Below are 22,298 nucleotides of genomic sequence, written 5' to 3'. Positions count from 1 at the left end.
TGTAATTTCCGTTGAATTACGAACTTCTCTTTCGTAACTCATTGAAAGTTTTTTTTGTTTTCCACAAAATTTTATCGAAATGTCACGAAAAAATCCGACTACAAAATAATAAATCGGCTCAACCACTTTAATAACGGTTACGTAATAAGGTACCTTTTAGAATTCTCAAATATCGTCAGGACACATTGTACCCACGCATGTTCATTTGTTGTCATGTCGCTCTAGTCCTAATTTTACGAAAATGTCAAGAGAACGACAAACGACATGAGCTCCTTATCCTGTCACCTTTCCTTTACGTCTGTACGATATCATTAACACCCTTTATCGAACGCAAGTTTTGAACGAAAAAAAAAGTGGTTAGAACGGACCAAACGCGATATAATTTAATTATTTTTACCTTATCCAATGCTTCAGCTGGGTTCCACCAGCTTTGGTCACAACTGCACGGATAATCATATCCGACCATCTGCGCTGGCATGGTTCCATTTTTATCACTTGTCACTATGCCCGTTACTTTCGCGCTTACATACTTCTTAGAACGTGACAGGCATGGTGACAAATGATAAATAGCCGACCATCTTAGCCCGACTGCAGGGCGAAGATGGACGGCTGTCTAGAATTTGTCACCATACCTATCACGCTCTGACAAATACGTAAGTGCGAAAGTGACGCATGATATGACAAGTGCCAAAAACACGACCATGATACCGCTGCAGGTCGTTCTTGTCTACGTGACAGTTTGATAAAACGGTGTCCGTCACTTTCAATCCCACGGTGTGAGAAAGTGACAGCTATTTTATCACGTGGATAAAACCATCCATAATAAGCCTGTCTGGCGTTAGACGTTATTAGAGTCACTAAATATGTGTACGAAACTTGAGAGTTTAGTGTTATATTGAAATTTAAAAAAATATATGACGAATAGAGATCCTTTTTAACACGCTTTTTTTGATGTCGGTTAAAAATAATCAAACTGTTGATTGCGTGCAGAAATTGAAATAGATCTGTTTGTTATGACATTTATTAATATAAACATAATTAGAATTTCAATTACAGTTATAACTTGATACGTCGTAATTACTGTACTTTCGTAGAGTAATTACGTGGGGTTAATAAACTAGGAAGTAATAATATTAGATTTTATTATGATTAAATTATTACCCATCGTCTATTACTTTTTCCTCGTTTTAATGAATTATCTGAATAATAATAAAGAAATAGAAATAGGCCCCAGCTCTCAGGGTTGTCAACGATCAGAACTTGCGTTCCGCTCAGCGTTTCGTTCTCTAACCCCGCCTGACCTGTCTCACATTACAGGCACGAAGTACCGGTGACCAGCCAACCGATCACCCTCGTACATATCGACGAGGATATCGTGGTTGTCAACAAACCGGCCTCTATCCCCGTAAGTGGCAATTGAGACAGCCATGTTATGCTGCGCTGGATTATGGCGTGGGAATAATGAATGAACATAAGTTGTGTTGTGGCAGCCCTAGATTAGGCGGCGATTATACAGGGTACTAATTTTGTTATACCTTGCGCCAATTTGACAAACTTGACTATGACAATTTCCTGCACATTTCTGGGTCGGTAAGTAACGACGGTACAATGTTTACTTTATGGCCTAGCAATGTACGGCGAATTGTCAATGTTCGACTACAATTGTCAGCATGTTGAAACAGGGGTCTGATCATACTTTGCAATGATTAAGTAGGTATACTAAACAACCTTTTTCTATCGGGCTCACTCCGAAAACATGAAAACAAATCACTTGTAGACATTTTAACGAATCACAAGTAAATTTTTGTTTAAACAGCAGATTTTTTCGTATAAAAGTGGTTTAGTATGACCTTCATATATGCCTCTTACAGTACCTACCTATGGTCAGTTATAACAAAATCATCCTTTATAAATGATAGTAGCATCGAGTTCATAAACATCTTTACGAACCAATTTTCCTAAAATTTCTTGACACGTCTCTAAGACACAAATAATAAGACCGTTACAATATATTTTACGAGATAAAGTATTAGTGACGACTTAGAGACGAACTTATGTCGCTATCAAAATTCATTAACTAAAAGAAATACGTGTTCTTAAACGTTCATTATTCTCACAGCTGTACTGTCAGCCATGCTTGTTCTCAAACGCAGTCGCACCTGCGTTTGAAAACGTTTCGTTCCGCTTGCATTGCTAGCTACACTTTCCGGCGTTGGCACCGCCCGTATGTCGCATGCTTTAATCAGGTTTGTATAATATAGCTCCTGTATTGGTAAAGTTGTTGTTTAGTATATTGGTGATGGTTTGAAAACAAATGACAAAAGGTAAGGTTTATTCATTTCTCGCCTTTTAACGATTATTTTAGCTGCAAACGCACAATTAGGGTCGGTTGCACCAAACTGCTTTACACGTTCGTTATAATATATACAGTTCCAGAGAACGTTCTCCGTTTTGTATGAGAAACGTTGCCGCTCGAGAGTATCTCCCAAACTAAGCGAAGAACGTTCTCGAGAACGGTACAGCTCTAGTTATACAGGTTGGCCTAAGAATACGTTGACAAAGAATTTTTAGGAAATAATTTTCTTGCTTACACATATTTTACTAAATGACATTAAAAATCAACACAAAGTCAGACATTAAGTGACGTTCTCAAGCAAAAGGTACCACATTATCTTACTTGTCGCTTACCATAAGGACAAAATGTGCTCGTATCTTTACACAAATAACCTGTCAGAGGGTTGTTATGGCAAGCGACAATGACCTTTTGCTTGAAAACGACACTTGTCACAGTAAAAAAATCTTTGTCAACGTCCTTATTTTTGGGCCATAGTGAACTACTTAACCTTGTCTTTATTTCTATAAATAAACTGCTTCATTGTTTTTTTTTTCAACCCCTGAATGTATGGTACTTATCAGCTTTGAGCTCGGATATTTTATTACTGAAATAGTTGATACAGCTGGTAACCCCGTATGAAATATTCAATCTCAAAGCTTATAGGTTTTTGGCAAAAAAATAATTTTTGGTACAAGCTTTTATCGCTGACTGTACTGAAACCGGACTAATCCTAATGAGGCCTAGTTTACCCTCTGGATTAAAAGGTTAGATGGCAGTCGCTTTCGTAAAAACTAGACCCTACGCCAATTCTAGGGATTAGTTGCCAATCGGACCCCAGGTTCCCATGAGCCGTGACAAATTGCCGGGACAACGCGAGCAAGAAGAAGACGATAAAACAGTGGTTATATCATAAATTCATAATTAATGAGATGAAAATGAAGCGAACCATACATTAATTACATCGGGACCTCGTCGACTCATACATTAATTTGACTTAATTATACACTTGAGTGATATATCGCCTCAACTTCAGAATACATATATTATGATATTTAAGTAGGTATTCATTTGCATATAAATACAAGTTCGTACTTTCTGACATGGTTCATGTAGAGAGTTAAGTTTAAGTGGAGTAGCAGATGGAAATCAAGTAATATGAGTCTTTACTGTTTAATTACCTAACTTTAGTTCAAAATTTTCCAGCTATTTTCCAAAACTAAGTAAAATATACATGGTGACGTCGGTCGACGGTGATTTGACTATCTACGATATTTCTAACGTCAACGTGACATTATTTGCTCGAATCGAGCAGCTGCTGCAGCTGTCAATTATACGACAAACAAACGACATCTAAATGAGAACTTATCTAAACCAGAACTTATCGTTATCGTATCTCATTCTTTGAATCGGGCCGACACTCGGTAACAGAGTATCGAAAATTACGGAAATTGATTTATTTAGATTTTGTTCCTTCGACCATCAGAGAAGAAAATAAAGACCTTTCGAAAGGGGTTCTTTTGCACATGGAGCACATGGACCATAACTATCATAAGGACTCTTTTCTAATGGAAAAGTCTTTATGTACATGAAGCGTAAGGGGTCCTTACTCTTCATGGAAAGCCACATATGTATAACTTCCATAAGTTCTATAGCTTTACTCTATTTGTGTTTCATGGTTAACAATGAACAAATCGTACTTTCGTTATAACGGCCCAATACTTAAATGAATAAATAAATATCGGACATTCTTAAACAAATTGACTAAGCTGCACAGTAAGCTCAATAAGGCTTGTTTTTAGACAACGATAAATATAATGTAAAAATACTTAAATATCTGTGTTGATCACACAAATAAATGCCCTTGCCGGAATTCGAACCCAGGACCATCGGCTTCATAGGCAAGGTCACTACCCACTAACCCAGACCGGTCGTCATACTTACATTATTTATTTACTTATAAAAATCCCAACATAAAGAAACTGTGTCAAAGTTCGCGTACCCACTTTCACGTAAATCGGCCATATTGAACACTCCCTTAGCAAAAAGTCTTATTTTCACACAGCCAAAAGCACTAACTTGTAAACAAATTTGAACCTAAAGTCAAAGATGTAAAGGTAGAAAAATGCATAACGATTGTGCCTTTGAGTGCCTTGAGAAATATGGCATTTAAGACTTGTTGGAAGTAGATTTACCAGTGAACTTATGGTACAGATTACTTACATACTAGATTGATCATATTATAAGTGTCCGATTCATATTAAAATTACTTAAGTCGACGTTAAATTATAACCGATATTGATGTATGACGAAACGTCCAAAAAGCCCAATAAAAAAAAAGCGAATAAAGGCCATAGCGTATTAACTGAGTGAAACTAAGTTGCATATAACTTTAATAATATAAATGGGGGTGTTGCAAGTTTTTAATTTATATAAAGTTTATATAGATTAAAAACTTTCAACACCCCTCTCTTTGCGTTGGGGGTTAAAATAGGCGTAGCACTCAACTGAATAGTGTTCTCGGCATTCCATTTTAAACATAAATATAGATATTGGGGACAATCTTACACAATTCGACTAGCCCCAAACTAAGCAAAGCCTGTACTATGGGTACTAGGCGACGATATACATACGTATATAGATAAATACATACTTATACACATAGAAAACACCAAGACTCAGGAACAAATATTTGTGTTCATCACACAAATAAATGCCCGTACCGGGATTCGGACCCGGGACCATGGGTTTCATAGGGAGGGTCACTACCCACTAGGCCAGACCGGTCATCATTTTGTGTAAAATTACGCCTCTATCTACCTTTTTTTATATATTTTTTTTTATACTACGTCGGTGGCAAACAAGCATACGGCCTGCCTGATGGTAAGCAGTCTCCGTAGCCTATGTACACCTGCACCTTTAATTATGTTACATGCTTCACAATGCGCAGTCTACATGATTTAATCCATGACTGGCATTTTCGGCTTAGCGCTCGATGCTTTTACCTCTGATTAGGGGAAATGGGGGAAATATTGCACGGGGGAAGTTTTCTACTTGTAAAAGAAATCACGCATAAGTCGAGCGTATTTGTTTGCCTTGTAGGTAACTTTGCTTTTTTGACGAAATCGTATCTTGAATGGAGAAATAATTTGTCTTTTAAAGATTTTTTGTGCTTTGAATATTCATTTTCTCGTTTTGAATTGAATTTTTGAGGCTAAGTATTTAATTAAAATGTGCTTATTAGGAAAGAAAATTGTTTTGTTTAATTGAAAATGTTTCCTGAAGACAATTTTAATTATTTTATTTCAATCACGAAATAAAAGGCAATTAAAAATGAGGATGTTTTAGAAGTTGGAGTGCCTCGTTTTCGTTTTTGTTATCGTGTTGAATAAGTTAAAGCAAAGTATTAGGAAACCAACCTGTTCTATTTAAATAAGTCATATTATAAGTTTACCGTTCATATTTATAGAAAACATGTTTTATACAATACGTATTAATTTAAATAAGGTGCCACTTTAACCCCACTTACCCACATAACAAGTGAACGAAAATATGCATAATTTTGATGGTTCGGCAGCTTTACAGTTAGTGTTGCATTAACGTATGTACACTAGATCCCGCAATGTAATGTACAATAATAAAAAGGCGTCGTTCATTTATAATATAGAATATTTTTAAACAATCTTACGCAGATAGACTTAGCCCCAAAATAATCAAAGCTGATATGAGTACTAGACGATACGCTTATTAAAGACAGACAGATAAATACATACTTAGATACATAGATAAATAACTCAGAAACGAATATTCGTGATATTAAGCACACAAATAAATGCCCTTACCAGGATTCGAACCTGGGACCTCCTACTTTGGGTCACTACCGACTAAATGCTATTAAATAAGTACAGTATTTACTAGGCAACATAGTGTCGACATTGTATTAAGGCATGATAAAAAATGTTCTCAGAAAAATCATCGCTGATTTTAGGCAGATTTTACAATCAAACTATAAACCCTCAAAACAACTTCTATAAATTCGCTGAAATTTTCAAAAAAGCAGAATCAAGGAGCCAACAACTTCCTTTTTTAACATAAAAATATTTCAGCAGCAAAAAATCAGTCAAATGAAAACGATATGAGGGTAGGCATATCATTGGTATACGCTTCAACTGCTGGTAAGTACAATCAATCAATTTTACTCCATGCTCGCAGAAGTTGAAATGAACCCACAAAGCCCAGCTATTCACAGGTCAGACTGATTAAGTGACCAAAAAATGCAAGATTTCCAAGCGTCTAAGCTACAAATAATATATCACTCTCGGATATGAAAAAAAGTCAGAAATAAGGAGCCTTCCCGTGCCCGTATTTTTCTTACCGTATTATTTACAACTTGAAAATGTTATATGAATTAGCTACATTATCATATAAAAATCATAAAAACATGACTGAATGTGTTATATACTGACTAATACCAAAATGAATAAATAAAAAGCCTCCACTACTAAACCACTCCATCTAGTGGTAGTTATCGTACAACGATCAATTTCACTTCATGCCCGCAGCAGTTGAAATGAACCCATAAAACCGAGGACGCAACCTCCGGTGGAATCACCCATTCTGTTCCATGATTTTAGGCGTGGCAGAGAGGTCAGACTATCTAAATGGTGAGGAAACTCGCGGATTTATAAAAAATCTAATACAAATTTATTAAAGCCCACACCCTCAGACAACGAAAAGGTATAGAAACAGATAGAAATGCTTGGAACACAATTTATAACTTCGTAACTTTCTTTGAACTAGTTAGGAGGTGAACATATCAAAAGTAGCCGTTGCCCTTGAGCCGGTGGGAGGTGCGGGGAGAGGGGCTTTTACTCCGAAACTAGTCTCCTCTGGAGTTGTAGGCGTACATAGGCTACGGATACTGCTTACCATCAGGTGGGCCGTATGCTTGTTTTAGCCACCGACGTAGTATAAAAAAAAATAGTTCAAACAAGGTTACGAAATCAAAAATTGTGTTATAAAATATACTTACATACAATGATACCAAAAAAATATATAATTACAAAAGATAAACTTATGGGACAGTTTTCTGCGGCGTCATCTGTATTTATATCTAAATGAGTGAAACGTTTTTTTGATGTTTGTAAACGTATTTATCACTTGAAAACTGCAGCATATGTCATGTATGGGAATTAAGATCAATCTTGTCTCACAGGTTGGTATTATCGCATTAATTTATTATGAGTAACATGATCACAAATAATAACACTTCTCGCAAGAAAAAGCAAGGAAATTAATTTGTATTGACTTAGTTATTACGATATACTTAATATGCTATATATGTTATACTGAATCTCTTCTTCTTCCTCGCGTTGTCCCGCCATTTTTGCCACGGTTCATTAGAACCTGGGGTCCGCTTGGAAAATAATCCCTAGACTTGGTCTAGTTTTTACAAAAGCGTCAGTGACTTTCCAACCCAGAGGGCAAACCAGGCCTTATTGGGAGTAGTCCGGTTTCCTCACGATGTTTTCCTTCACCGAAAAGCGACTGGTAAATATCAAATTATGTCTAAATAATATATAATGAAGTGTGTTTCAGTAAGTTCCAAAAAACTCATTGGTACGAGCCGGGGTTTGAATCCGTGACCTCCGGATTGCAAGTCGCACGCTCTTACCGCTAGTAGTTACTGAATATTTGTTATATTTTTTTGTCGTCATATCAACGGTATTTTACCAAACAAATAGAATTTTAAAAGGAAACGTTTTAAAAGGATGGCTGCATAAGCGGTTTTTCATTGTTCAAATGATAAGCGAATAGGCTATATTCTCCTGGGAATATAAAGTTTCACCGCGAAATGTTATAAACCACCGGCGAAATCCGCTTTCCCGTAAAATACCGGGGCCGGTCAACTTGACAATAGTTCGGGGCCAAATACCGCGGTTCTACCCAAATGTTGAGCTTCCCTTTACCTTGTTTTTGGGCAAAATTAAACTAGTTTGAAAACCAATTTAAGAGGGGGCTAACACATAATGCACTTTTTGTATTGAATTTTTACAAATTTTAATCAAGGGCACATGCCGTAAAGATACATGAAATATCAGGATGATATGTAAGGGCAGATTTCAACCGAAACCTTTAAGTTCGTTTGATAGAAAAAATCACGAAAACATTGTATAATTTTAGTATAAAATAGCTAGTGATATTGCCAAGGGCTCTCACGAGCAAAATTTCAAACAGAAGTATATAAGTACGCAAGTTTCAGGGCACCATTTACGTATCTACTCATATAGAAAAGACGTCAGAGTACAAGAAGTATTCATAAGTGTCAAATGCCAGTCAACTTGACAATAGTTCGCGGCACATAATTTTTTGACAGAAATGCTATGCTCGTGATTACTCGCGATTCTACGAGTATGTTGAGGTTTTTACCACTTTACGTCGTTTTAGGACGTTGTGAACCCCAGACTCCTTTTTATTTAGAATTGTTGTTTTGACTACCGCTCTGGCCTAGTGGGTAGTGACCCGGCCTATGAAGCCGATGGTCCCGGGTTTAAATCCTGGTAAGGGCATTTATTCGTGTGATGAGCATGGATATTTGTTCCTAAATCATGGGTGTTTTCTATGTATTTAAGTATTTATATATTATATATATCGTTGTCTAAGTACCCTCAACACAAGCCTTATTGAGCTTACTGTGGGACTTTAGTCAATTTGTGTAATAATGTCTTATAATATTTATTTATTTATTTTATTTATTGTATTATTCAGAAATATTTGTTTCGCATTTAAAAATGAATTATATTTTTGTCTGCTTATCATTCAACGGATTTTGGATGATTGTCGTTGATTGTTGTCGGCGGCCGTTATTTCCCTTCGTCGCCAATCTTCGAATTTCGAATGCAATCGGCCGCCCGTGGACGCGTTCTGAACAGACGAAATCAAAGTTTTTTTGACTTGTTGCAAAAACATTTTAAATTTTTTTTAGTTCTTGAAGCCAAGTATGCCTACCTACTGCGGAATTATTAATCTTTATTGCACAATACATGAAGGTACAAATGGCGGACTGAATGCCTTAAGGCATTCTCTACCAACTAATGGGTTAAACCAGAAATATTTAGTAGGTGCAGTGTCTTTTAAAGTAAATGTATTTGTAACACAGACTATATATGAATTAAACTATATATTGATAAACTTACATTACTTACACATATCACCCTGCTTAGTAAAAAAAAAATATTTTTGAATATACTATCCTATTGATTATTTCGTTCCAGAATCATGGATTCGTTTTCCCATGAAGCACTTTGATAAGTAAACTTTAATAACTTGTACAAGCTCTTTGAAATGCAGTAAAGGATTCCTTTGAGCTACCTGACGGGGTTATTCCTTTTACTAAACGTACGTAGCCAATGGCGCTCTCAATATTAGAAGGTTTCCATCAAATATTTGAAGAAGGAATTTCACGTAAAAGACGTTTCGCCTAAAAGATATTTTACCTAAACGAGCGCAGATGTTTGCCGTAATTTCGCGGACTAATGATACGTGTGTATGGGATTTGAACCTTCGGTCCACTGAATAGGAATGCTTTTACAGTGACGCGGTAGTTAGGAAATGTGAAAATACGGATTTAAATGTTAGGCTGTTTTTGAAATGTGACCAAATGAAAACTAAAAGTGCCGATGAAAGGTCTTTTATATACATATATTATTTGTTATCTGATGCTATCGTATTTAAGAGAAAATCTTAATATACCTACTGGTGTTCAATTTAAATAAAGATTTCAATCTGAGGTACCGTTTCGGACGGTGAATTTATCCGAAATTCTTTTTTTTAAACGTGAGAGTGTTTGCCTTCGACGTGGTATAAAAAAAAACTATTTTGTTTTCAAACTTTTCTAAAATTCACTCATCAAAATCATACTGGTATGAATAACAAATATTATCTTTAGAACAATTGTATACAGATCGACCTAGTCTCACAGTAAGTTCAACACGGCTACATATTGTTGGTTCTAAACGACGAAATATAATAATATATAAATACATACATATTTAAGATAAACACACAAATAAATTCCCTTACCGGGATTCAAACCAGAGACCTCCTTTGTAGGGTCACTACCGACTAGGCTAGACCGTCTTCAAACTACAATACAGATAACAATTTTAAAACGGCTTTTATAAGTAAATTTCTATCACTATTAATTAGCTGTGTTTCTCATTATACAATATGATATGTTGCTTTCCATCGCAAGATGGTCCTTATGCTTCAAGTGCAATAAGGACCTTTTTATCTAAAATTCCTAAAGAATTTATTATAAAATGGTCCGTAATGCACATGAAGCATAGGTGCTCTACTCTGATGAAAAACCAATTTATACATTTAAAGGCAGAAAACAATCTGCAGTGGCAGCATGGTTCCATTTTTATCACCTGTCACTATGCCCGTCACTTTCGCGCCTACATACTTGTTAGAACGTGACAGGCATGGTGACAAATGATAAAGTGCCGACCATCTTAGTCCTACTGAACAATTCCAATATTTCGCGTCCCTGTTATCGGAGTTTGCTGAACACAACTAGGGCACAAGTCTAATGCTCTACTATTTTATACCCATAAAGTGTTCTTTATATATGTTTATGAATATATACATATCAACTTCGAGCAACACCGGGAAGGGAGACGGCATTCATACTATTTCCCCTCTGCCGAAGCATAGGTACAACTGTACCTATGGCGGTAAATTTTGTGACTCGTCCGTACACAAAAAGAGATCGAGGTGTGCAAGATTTGTCTTTGACGTGTGTCATTTTCTATATATTTCTGTCGTCATTACAGATTGGATTTTGTATGTAGTGACTGAGAAGTGCGACTGTGTGTACGTTTCCCCCCGTAAAAAATGGCAGAATGATTTGTTCGGTAAGATATCGCTTAGGCCCCTCCCTTCGGACATGTCGGAAGCCGGTGTCGCTCGAAGCATATCAACGTCTCGGCACTATTGGACATTATCATACAGGCGTATGTACAGTCACCGACTTAAACTCTTAAGGGCATTTCACGGTAGATTTAGTTTACTTTTATTTAAATACCTAAAGATATAGGGTATAAGCGAATTCAAGAAAAGTTTATAGGACATTTTAGTATTTAAATATGATCAGGAATACACTATTCAAATCTTCCGAGTTCCTCGTGAAACATCGTGTATAAACTGAAAATGGTAACTGGCGGCGGACCATGACCTTCAACCTGGCTCGCGCCTAGCGACCCGCGCGCTCATCCCCGTTTGCAATGCACCTACCATGAGTACCATGACGTCACACACATGTCATCGCGTCATGTCACCGGCAGCCAATGAGAGGCATACATCGCGTATATATCGTGATCAGCAGCCTATAGTTTAGCCGCTCGTCATCCCTGTGCGCACCAATGAAGATAGAGGATGACATAATTTGATTAACTCACCGAATTACCACGTAGCTCATACCTATTTCAATTTTGTTCAAATATAATTAAGTCAAAAAAACACGAATTAAAATGTAATTAATTCGATGAACCTGCTGCCTTCGTCATTTCTATAACCTGCCATCCACATCAGCGCAAATCCTGGCCATCAGCCCCAACGTATGTCTATACGCGCAGACAAAGGGCGTAAAGCTAAAATAACACAGCTACGCTTACAACATTACAAACACAAAACCAGGATACAGTAACAAATTCATATTTGTGGTAGCAGAAGTAGTTTTATATAGATACAGTTTACTTAGCGACTATAAACAGAAAAAACGGCATGGCCCACCGGGCTATAAAAAATAATCAACATCAAATTGTGACGGTACGCCACAGGTAAGCGTTAAAATGATACTGCTTAAAATAAGTAATTAAAATAAATTTTACACACGAATTAATATAAAGCATCAAATATCTAAGTGATTTGATATGTTGTACAACAAAAGGCGTTTTCAGTCCGACTTTAAATTTACTAATTGGATCGTGTAATTTAGAATCTACGAGGTATCACCTAAAATATACACCACGTTTAAAATTTGTAAGACCTTATACTCTTTTCTATGATCAACGTATACCAAAGCAACATATATTTTGCATCACCTTAAAGTTACACCCCGGTTTTTTTTTATTAGCCTATTTGTGTGTCCCACTGCTGGGCAAAGGCCTCCCCTCTAGCTTTCCAATCCTCCCTGTGCTGAGCAAAGTCCCGCCAGTTATACACCCCGGTTATATCACCAAAATAAAACTTAATGGCTTTCGATATTGCTTTAGATATTTTTACTATAAAAAATGTTAGTATTTTGTAAATTTTCCTAAATTAGCGTCCTACTTTACCCTCGTGAGTTTCGGAAGTATTTTTAATTTGAGACCTTTATAAAATTGAATAAAAGTATAAAATATACTTTTCACTTCTCATGCTCGTAAAATTGACATTTAAGTCTCTTGTACTCGTAAGTGACATAAAATTGCTTATTATGTTCCAGAGCATGAAGTAAAATTATCTATTACGACACTTATTAACTTAGATATAAAGTTCAAAATCTGCCATACAAACTACCCTGCCCGCGCGCCCCCGACCGCCGTGATTCCGGCCGGCGTGCCCCCGAACAGCTTGACTACGATTTACTTTAATTTTGAAAAAATACAGCATAATATCCTAAAATATTGGATATTTTTGTACAATTTCCTCACAATCGAAGTGAAAAGTCTAGTATACAACTCGGGCATAAATGCCCCATATTATTGCCTATGATGTCATGAGTCGCTTTATGCCCTAGTTGTATAATCTACCATTTAAATATATACATATATATATATATATATATATATATATAATGTACACGGGTCCTCTAGAGGTTAACTAATATTACCCAACCTCAGTGAAAGTACTTAGGCAGAGGTTTTACCTTATAGGTACTTATTCCTAATACGCTTATGAACTTAGGCGCTTGCTACGAGCTTTTAGCCTTCCTAATACCCTTCACTTTTACCCTAACATTCATAATTGATTATTCTGACATGCAGGATTCTATGTTAAATATAATGCACCATTCGTGTTTCATCTTAAATTTATACAACCCGAAGAAAATATACTTACAGATTCATACAATAAATACAATGATGTTTATACGCGTGTGAAGAGGAAAGGGGACGACGTCTCGTGACCGTTTATCCATGCAAATGCAGTTCCCATTTTCTTCATTGGATATTAACATTATAGAAAACATTTTTACGCAATTTTATTGCATAGTACAGCTATGCTAATTTTTTAATTCGTATAAAAGTAAAAGTTTAATTTTTTTTTATGGAATTGGCTTTCCGCTTTTAGGTCTTATGATAATCAATCAAAATGAGAAAGGCGTAGCTATGGTTATTTTCCATTATGTCAATATCCGGGGAAAAATTGGGACAACGTTTGTATGGTTCTTATGGTTCTAAACGTTTGTACTTTGAATGTTTGGACGTCAAAAAAACTGTTTTGAGCCCGAAACGGCTCACACTTACGAATATTATTTACTCGCGTAACTATTGGAGGTGTCTGAGAATTGTCACAAATCGATTAGGATTTTTTATTTCACTCTGAACAATATTAACCACACTAGTTTTATTAACGCCTTTTGCTTGGAAAACACGCACTCCTTCCTTTAATGCACACTCTACAGTCCAACACTTAGATTAGACACTACCACGTCAATGTATCGACGTACACATTGTTTTTGTTTATGATGTTGTAATATACAAACAGACCTATAAGTCAGTGATCATAATTACTCATATTTGGCTTTTATGGTCATCATTTTTGAAGATTTCATTATTTTCTTTGATGTATAAATTACTTACGTGTACCAATATACGAAATGATTTTAAAAGTCATATTGAGAACATTGAATAGCTCGTCTTATTCTTGACTTTGCCTTTTGGTTGTCTTACCGGCTTTTCACTGAATTGTGGCATTATAATTTTGCGCATAGAGCAAACTTTATAATTATGTTTTGTTTGTTTTATAATGATACATATGTATCGCTTACCGTTATGCAACAACAAATAACATTAAAATGTGCATTTTATGCTTAATAAGTCAACAAAAGACTCCAATGATGACTTGTTTAAAGATTTAATCAAGCCGCTCTATTCAATGTTCATAACAATCATGAAATTACAACATCATACGAACTGTCCGTAATAATTGTTGTGGTGGGCCAGGCACGAGACTCCAGTGCTCGCCTGTCCCTTGCGCATCATACATGCTGACGACGAGCTGCTCGTGCTAGACAAGCCTTGCTCGCTGCCGGTGAGTCCAAGCGTGGGACCTTGTGGGTAGGACAGACTCTGAAAAGACAGAATTCACGATGCTAAGAGGGAGTTATGAATTTGAAAGTGTACCTTTTGGTCTGAATACGCGCCTTATAGTTTTTTTTTGCTGTGTGTTAAATATAATTTATTTAAATATATTCATATATTTTCCTTTATCATAGATAGTATTTCAAAACTGTTACGTTATGATATCATTTATATCGAACTCATATTTGATATCTACTACAATAAAAAAAATCAAGATATATTTTATTTTCTAATTTTAAAGGCAAGTTTTGTTTACACAGTCACAAAATTAATTCGTTAAAACTCACTTTTTGATTTAACTTTAGAAGGAAAAAGTATAAATTTGAGCGTCCATTAAAAGAAATAAATATTTAAAAAAATACGCCCAAATAAATTGGAAATTCTGAATAAATTCCTTGTTAAGTCAAAGCTTCTAGAACGACATTCAAATTTAATTTTTTGTGTAGAAAACTTAATTAGAATTCTAATTAAACTCGTCCAATTAAAAAGTCCCGTATTTTTTTACTTAAGCGTATATTTGAGAGCTAAAACTTTTAGACCGAAGCAGAGCTTTGTGGCGTTGTTATTACTTTAGACTAGTTTGTAAACGTGGTACAAAATGTAAACTCACTTTTGATATTAATTTTACTAAGTACACTTGGAATGTTGAGATTTAAAAATCTGAGCTCTTCTGGTTTTACGAGTTAATTAAAGTAATGTTTATCACGTCGAGCTGAAGGTAAACACTTCGTCGTCGCGGCTTAAGGAGTAACTTAATAATGAATCTAGCAATAAGTTAGACTGTATATTCTGCTAGTAATTTTGCTAACGAGTTAACCCGATATTGCAGGTATAGTCAGCTTGAGTGTACAAAATTATTAATATACTTGGTAGACAAATATGCTTTTGAATTTGTTTGAAGTCTTGAGTATCCGAATTAATTGGAACCGAGACTAGTTTATTTGATTTAATTAAAAAGCCGGATAATAGAAATGTGGGTTTTTTGAATAAGATCAAACAAAAACAATACATTGTTACATAAAAACAGTACCGCATGCTAAAATTTTACGTGCAGATTAACGTTAAAATATACAACACATGAGAAAGAATCGGATAAATCAAGTAAGCGTTCAGATAATTGAGGGTTATTAATCGAGGTTCTTCTGTAGTATGTTTAATTTCAAGCATTCTTTCTTTGAGATTCTATCTTAACCTTAGGGATCAATTGCAAGTTACCAAGTCTTTCAGAGTCTGTCCCGAGATATGAATCACCAAAGTTCGAGACGGCAAAACCCTCAAACACGTATGAGGATTGTTCAAAACCACCCGTAAGTGGTTAGCTCGAGTCCCTTGTAAACCTTGTTTGTCTTCTATTACGATGAATCTACAGAATTATATTCATTACCTTCCACGATAGCATGTTGCATTATGGGAATTTGGCGTAGGTACTAACATGTAATATTGACTAGAACTGAATATTAGGGTTTCAAGCGTTTTATTAATCCTGTAGCTTAATTGCGGACTCCACTGGGGTTTAGATTCATATGTCAAATAAAATCTACAAATAAATTATTTTGAAATAGATACGTACGTAGGCTATTTTTCACCATAAGCCAATAGACAGGGCTATGGAAAAGCAAGAAAGGCTATTCAAGTAATGTGGAATAGGGAAGATACGTTACCAGGTCGCATTTATGGCTAGTTTTTTCTCAACAGTCAATAATATATATATTATTTAAGTAACTCTATCGTGGAAGGTACGCTGTAGTAATTTATTGTATCATTAAATGTTTATTCGTCCAGATCATTTCACCTGTTGTCAGTGTTTAACATTTTATATAAATGAACGCTTATGCAATCGCGATATTCCTATTAACTTGGGCTTATGTTTCATCTTGCATGCTACCATTTGTGATGTCTTACTCTTTCACTCTTCTACTACCTATCTTGTTATAGTTTAATAGGGTAATTTATTTTGATTGCAATTTTAAAATGCATGCTATTGATATTATTTGTTTTCAGTCTAAGTTAAAATATTTCGACTAAAATATTTCCTTAAATTGTGCCTTTCAACAATTGTATCGATCTTTTTACTGCACGCTTTCTACAGAGAGTATGTCTCAAAGCCATTCCAATTACAATAGTTTACTTTTCATATTGAACATAGTCACTGGAGATGGATATAATAAAATTTACTGACTTTATACGTATTTTGCTATAATAACGTGTTCTAACAGAGAAGTTTCATCTACAGGTGCATCCGTGTGGGCGATACCGACACAACACGGTCGTATTCATTCTGGCCAAGGAATATAACTTGAAGAATCTGAGGACCATACACAGACTGGACAGGCTAACATCAGGTAACACGTGATAGTTTGAGGACAATAAAGAAAATATTTGACAAACTTGCGATCCAATAGATGAATCCAATAGAATTGGACCTCAATGTTCCTGTTACGAATGCAACTTATTATTGTATAAAAATCAATGCAGTAGCTAAACGCAGCCGTCGGGTTCGGCTAGTATTCGGAGGCTTTTCAAAAGCACCAATAGGAGCGCTCCACATATTTTCTAACACGGCCAATTAAAGGCCAAATTAAAACCACCTTTTGAACTGATCAAATATTGCAAATCACTCTTTCATCATCCTCCATACTATCAACACCCACTTTCTACATTTAACCGTTTTGACAAGAACCCTTCTAAACCAGTACCTTTTGGAAGATTATACTTCACTTCATTATAAATCGAAGTTTTATTTGAGTCGTCGAGATCCTGACCTGCACGGCGGCTACAGTTCCGAAAGGATGTAATTTGTAATAAAAAAATTGTAATGTCGCAATCAAGCATACGTTTTGTATTTGTTTTTCTTTTATAGGTATTATCATAAACTTATTTAAGATTCGTGAACCCTGGCGATATTTATTAATGAAAATGGGTTACAATAAGTTGTTACAAATTTAATTATAAAGTCCACCATACTCTACTCAGTTAAGCATGCAAATATACAATCTATATTTCATGGCTGAAAAAGTCACTCAAGTTACACAGTTATTTATTTATTTAAACTTTATTGCACAAAATATATACAACAATGTACAAATGGCAGATTTAATGCCAAATGGCATTCTCTACCAGTCAGCCATAGGGCCAAACAGAGATACCTAGAATTGGTGCAGAGAAAAAAATATATTAAATGAATAAAAAAAGAATGGTTTACTTATAAACTACATAAATACAAACAAGCTACCAAATATTTATAGAATACATACTATAAATATAATAATGGTGGATTACGTAACATCCGCTTGAAAGAAAAAAGAAGAAGTTATATAATTAGTTTACATTCTTCAAGTAAACATCGAACCAAAACTGTAAAAGTATTATTATTATTGTATGTCGAGAGCTTTGTGACAAACGCGTAAGGTTTGATTTCGCTTGGCAAGGTTAAAGTTATCTTCACTACACCTACACATTTAACTTAATAAGCTCTGGAGGGAATTTGTGTTTGCGAAATAACTCATACATTGAATAGCAGTTCAAATATATATTTAATTAACTAGTACTACAGAGAATTTCTGTGCAAATTAAGCATAATTATATATTTACACTTTTAGCATTATTCGCACGTTCTACAATCATAACCATTTGATATATTCATTTAAACTTAGTCTAATAAATAAACAGAGTTATATCAAAAGATTGACATTTATTATTTAACTAAGTATATGTGACGTTTTCAACTAAAATATACCACATTGTCAGTTTTCAATAAGGTTGATTTCAAATTGAAGCTTTATGGAAATAGTGTCTTATTGACGACCGACAATAAGTACCCTTTTTGTTGAAAACGGCACATTTGATGCCCAACTATGAATATTTGAATATGAATGTCTTTATTTAGACACGATTACCATTTTTAGTATGTCATCGGGTAAAGTCTCGCATTTTAATTTAATTTTAATCGGTTTTCATTACCGTCATAGTATAATGGTAGCAGTTGACATTTGTGGTCTAGTTTGTTCGCGATAAAACATGGAAAACAAAAACACAGAATTAATGCTAAATGCCAAGCTGTCTACAATAAAATATAAATATCAAATCGTAACACATACATATTCAGTTAGTTCACTTTAAACGTCCGTATAAAACTAGAAAACAAAATAGGAAAAAGTAAAAAAACGACGATTACCAATGTTATTACATTAGTTATGGTTGATTTTTAGTCTTTATTCTTATTTATTGTTTTTTTTACATAACTAGGAACAGAAAAAAATTACAAGCTTTTTAGTTTACTTACTATAATTAACACTCATCACATTATGTCTACCCTTGTAACAACTTACTGTTCTCAACACTCGTAAATTAATTAATAATTTAAGATGTAAGTACAAAATAAATGTAGATAGAGAGAATGAATAAAAACATTTGGAACATTAATAGTTAGTCACTGATGCCTAGTTTCACAGCGGCTTTGATATATATTTTGATGTAGCAAAAATAGTACAATCGCTTATTTTTTGGAAGTTGCCGAAGTTAAAAATACCTTTCAAGTAATCAGTATATTCAAGTCGAGTGATCCAGCTAACATATTTTCATCTTCGAAACAATATATCAAAGCGGTAAATATATCAATATATCAAATATGATATAAAAATAATAGGTATCTCATTCAGTCAAAATCTAAAAGTAACCTTCTTAGTTAGTATAAAGGTAGGTAGGTTAGGTTAGACCACTGTGTTACGACACAGTCTGCGCTTGCATCTGTGCATGATGTTTACGTTAATTATAATGTGACCTGGTCCGACCATTTTCCACTTATGTTACAGTGTAATTTAAAACTACTTACACCCAGGTTAAACAGATTAATTGGCGTATCTAATCAAAACGTAATATGGGGACAGAGAGGGTCGGAGCAAATAAGCCGTTATAAAGAAGAGTGCAACAGTTTGTTAAAATGTATTGACTTTCCTATTGAGCTTACACATTGTGCCGATAAATATTGTAGTGAAATAAGCCATAGGAAAGTCCTAGACACTCTGTATAAGAATATTGTGTCTGCCCTCTGTGTGGCTGCGACGCGAACCGCAAGTAGGAAGCGTAAGTCCAAGAAACAGATAGTGGGGTGGAATAGGCATGTCAGCGATGCGCACAGGGCTGCGAGAGAGAAATTTCATGAGTGGACACTTTGTGGTAGACCGGAAGGTGGCAGGTTATTTAATGAGATGTGTGAAACGCGACGAATATTCAAGTCTCGCTTAAAGTGGTGCCAAGACCATCAGGTCCAAATAAAAATGAATATTCTAGCTTCACAGCACTCCAAAAAGGACTTCCGGTCATTTTGGAAAGCCACAAACAACATGAATTTCCGACCTTCATGCCCTGTGAGTGTTAATGGCAAAACTGACACCAAAGACATAGCTAACACTTTTAAAGATCATTTTATTGTTAAATCGTCTCTAGGACTATCGCAGGATGAGATGAGCGATGCTGAGATCAACGCAGAGCCTGGACCGGGGTACCTTGCTAAAGATGTAGCCAAGGCTATCAAATCTATCTCCCGAGGCAAATCTCCAGGGCACGACGGCCTCAGCATCGATCATCTCCAGAATGCGGGTCCCCACATCTCAAGAGTGTTAGCTTTGTTTTATACGCTTTGTGTGAGGCACTGTTATTTGCCAGAGGATATGATGAAGACTATAGTTATCCCTGTACCTAAAAATAAAACTGGAGATTTGTCCGACACCAATAACTACAGGCCCATATCCCTTGCGACTGTTGTTGCTAAAGTATTTGATAGTGTGATTAATGTACAGTTAAATAAGTGCGTGAGCCTTAACCCAAACCAGTTTGGTTTTCGACCAGGGTTATCAACAGAAACTGCAATACTGTGCCTTAAGCACACTGTCAAGTATTATTTAAACAGAAAGACGCCAGTTTATGCGTGCTACTTAGACCTGTCTAAGGCTTTTGACCTGGTTTCCTACAATATCCTATGGAGAAAACTAAAAGACATTAATTTACCTAATGAGACCATACAAATTCTGAGGTATTGGTATGGAAATCAGATCAATAGTGTTAGATGGTCAGGTATTTTATCAGACCCGTACAGGTTGGAGTGTGGGGTGAGGCAGGGGGGTTTGACCTCGCCCACACTTTTTAACCTTTATATAAATGAGCTTCTCGAGGCGCTCGGCAAAACGCATATCGGCTGCCATATTGACACAGTTTGTATGAATAATTTGAGTTACGCCGACGATATGGTTTTGTTGAGCGCATCGGCTTGTGGTTTGCGAAAACTTTTAAGTATATGCGAAACCTACGCCATCCAACATGGGCTAAAGTACAATGTGGATAAAACCCAATACATGGTGTTTGAGCCTACCGGCTATCGAATACCTAAGGTACCTCCCATAAATTTGAATGGTAGTCCTCTAGAAAGGGTAATGTCTTTTAAATACTTAGGCCATGTTGTCACCTCAGATTTAAAAGATAACATGGATATTGAGCGCGAACGGAGGGCCCTGTCGGTAAGGGCAAACATGATTGCGCGTAAGTTTGCGCGCTGTACTAGGGAGGTGAAATTAACTCTTTTTAGAGCATATTGCACCTCCCTGTATACGTGCAGCTTATGGACGTACTACACTCAGCGGGCCTACGGGGCCCTTCGGGTTCAATATAACAACGCATTCCGGGTATTGGTGGGGCTGCCCCGCTTCTGTAGCGCATCAGGGATGTTTGCTGAAGCGCGCGTCGATTGCTTTTATACAACTATGCGCAAACGATGCACATCCCTGGTGCGCCGGGTGCGGGCCAGCCCCAACCCAATCCTGCGCTCGATTGCCGAGAGGTTTGACTGCCCATATTTGAGGCATTGTGATGACATGCATGTTTCTAGAAGTACCTATTATGTCTAACCACTAGATAGGTGCTTCTAGAAACATAGCTGTCTTAGTAATTATTTAGTGATAAGTTTGTACATATTAACATAGCTGTAAGTGCATACTAACATACTTATGAGTCTAAAGTTACTTGAAATAAATGATTAATAATAATAATAATAATAATAAAATAGTAAAGAACATTTCTGCAAAATTGACACTAACGTATACACCTCTAAATAAACCTCTTTTGTTGTCCAATCAGGGTTGCTCTTATTTGGCCGGAGTCCGAAGAAGGCGAGACAGATGGAGCATCAGATAAGGAACAGACAGGTGCAAAAGGAGTACGTCTGCCGAGTCGACGGCGAGTTCCCTGAGTGAGTGCGCTGTTTACATTATTAGTTACGACAACATTCACCGTTGGTCGGATAAATACTTATACCTTAAGCTTGTATTGCATTTTTTATCTGTTTTGTTTGTGAATTGACACTGATTTGCTGGCTTTAACACTTATTATTTCGCGTTCAAGATCTATACTATAGCAATTAGCATGTGAATATAACAATGCTTTACTGGTATAAAATTGATTCAGATATTTTAAAATCAGATGTTTTATTTAAATGGTTAAGTTTCGCAGTAAGCGATGTACAAATCCTTAAAGGCCCAAAGGCCTATAAAAAGGTTTCCCGTTCCATTATACAGGTTGGGTAAATAAAAATCGGCCAAATGCGAGTCGGACTCGCACAGGAAGAGTTC

At 35.8% G+C, this 22,298-nt stretch overlaps 1 protein-coding gene across 2 annotated transcripts in view; it reads left to right on the top strand.

The window, feature by feature from the left end:
• Window positions 1-22,298, top strand: part of LOC133518501 (pseudouridylate synthase RPUSD2-like) — a 270,311-nt gene that overhangs the window by 238,516 nt on the left and 9,497 nt on the right. The window contains exons 6-8 of one of the 2 annotated variants that reach the window (XM_061852219.1): window positions 14,542-14,629; window positions 16,913-17,021; window positions 21,808-21,919. In XM_061852219.1, the coding sequence (XP_061708203.1) occupies window positions 14,542-14,629; window positions 16,913-17,021; window positions 21,808-21,919 (309 nt within the window). Of the gene's footprint in view, window positions 1-1,317; window positions 1,406-14,541; window positions 14,630-16,912; window positions 17,022-21,807; window positions 21,920-22,298 lie in introns of both variants that reach the window. The other variant, XM_061852218.1, reaches the window with a different exon arrangement.

This window comes from Cydia pomonella, chromosome 5 (genome assembly GCF_033807575.1).
Source record: "Cydia pomonella isolate Wapato2018A chromosome 5, ilCydPomo1, whole genome shotgun sequence".
Lineage (NCBI taxonomy): Eukaryota > Metazoa > Arthropoda > Insecta > Lepidoptera > Tortricidae > Cydia > Cydia pomonella.
This window is presented reverse-complemented; position numbering and strand designations above follow the sequence as displayed.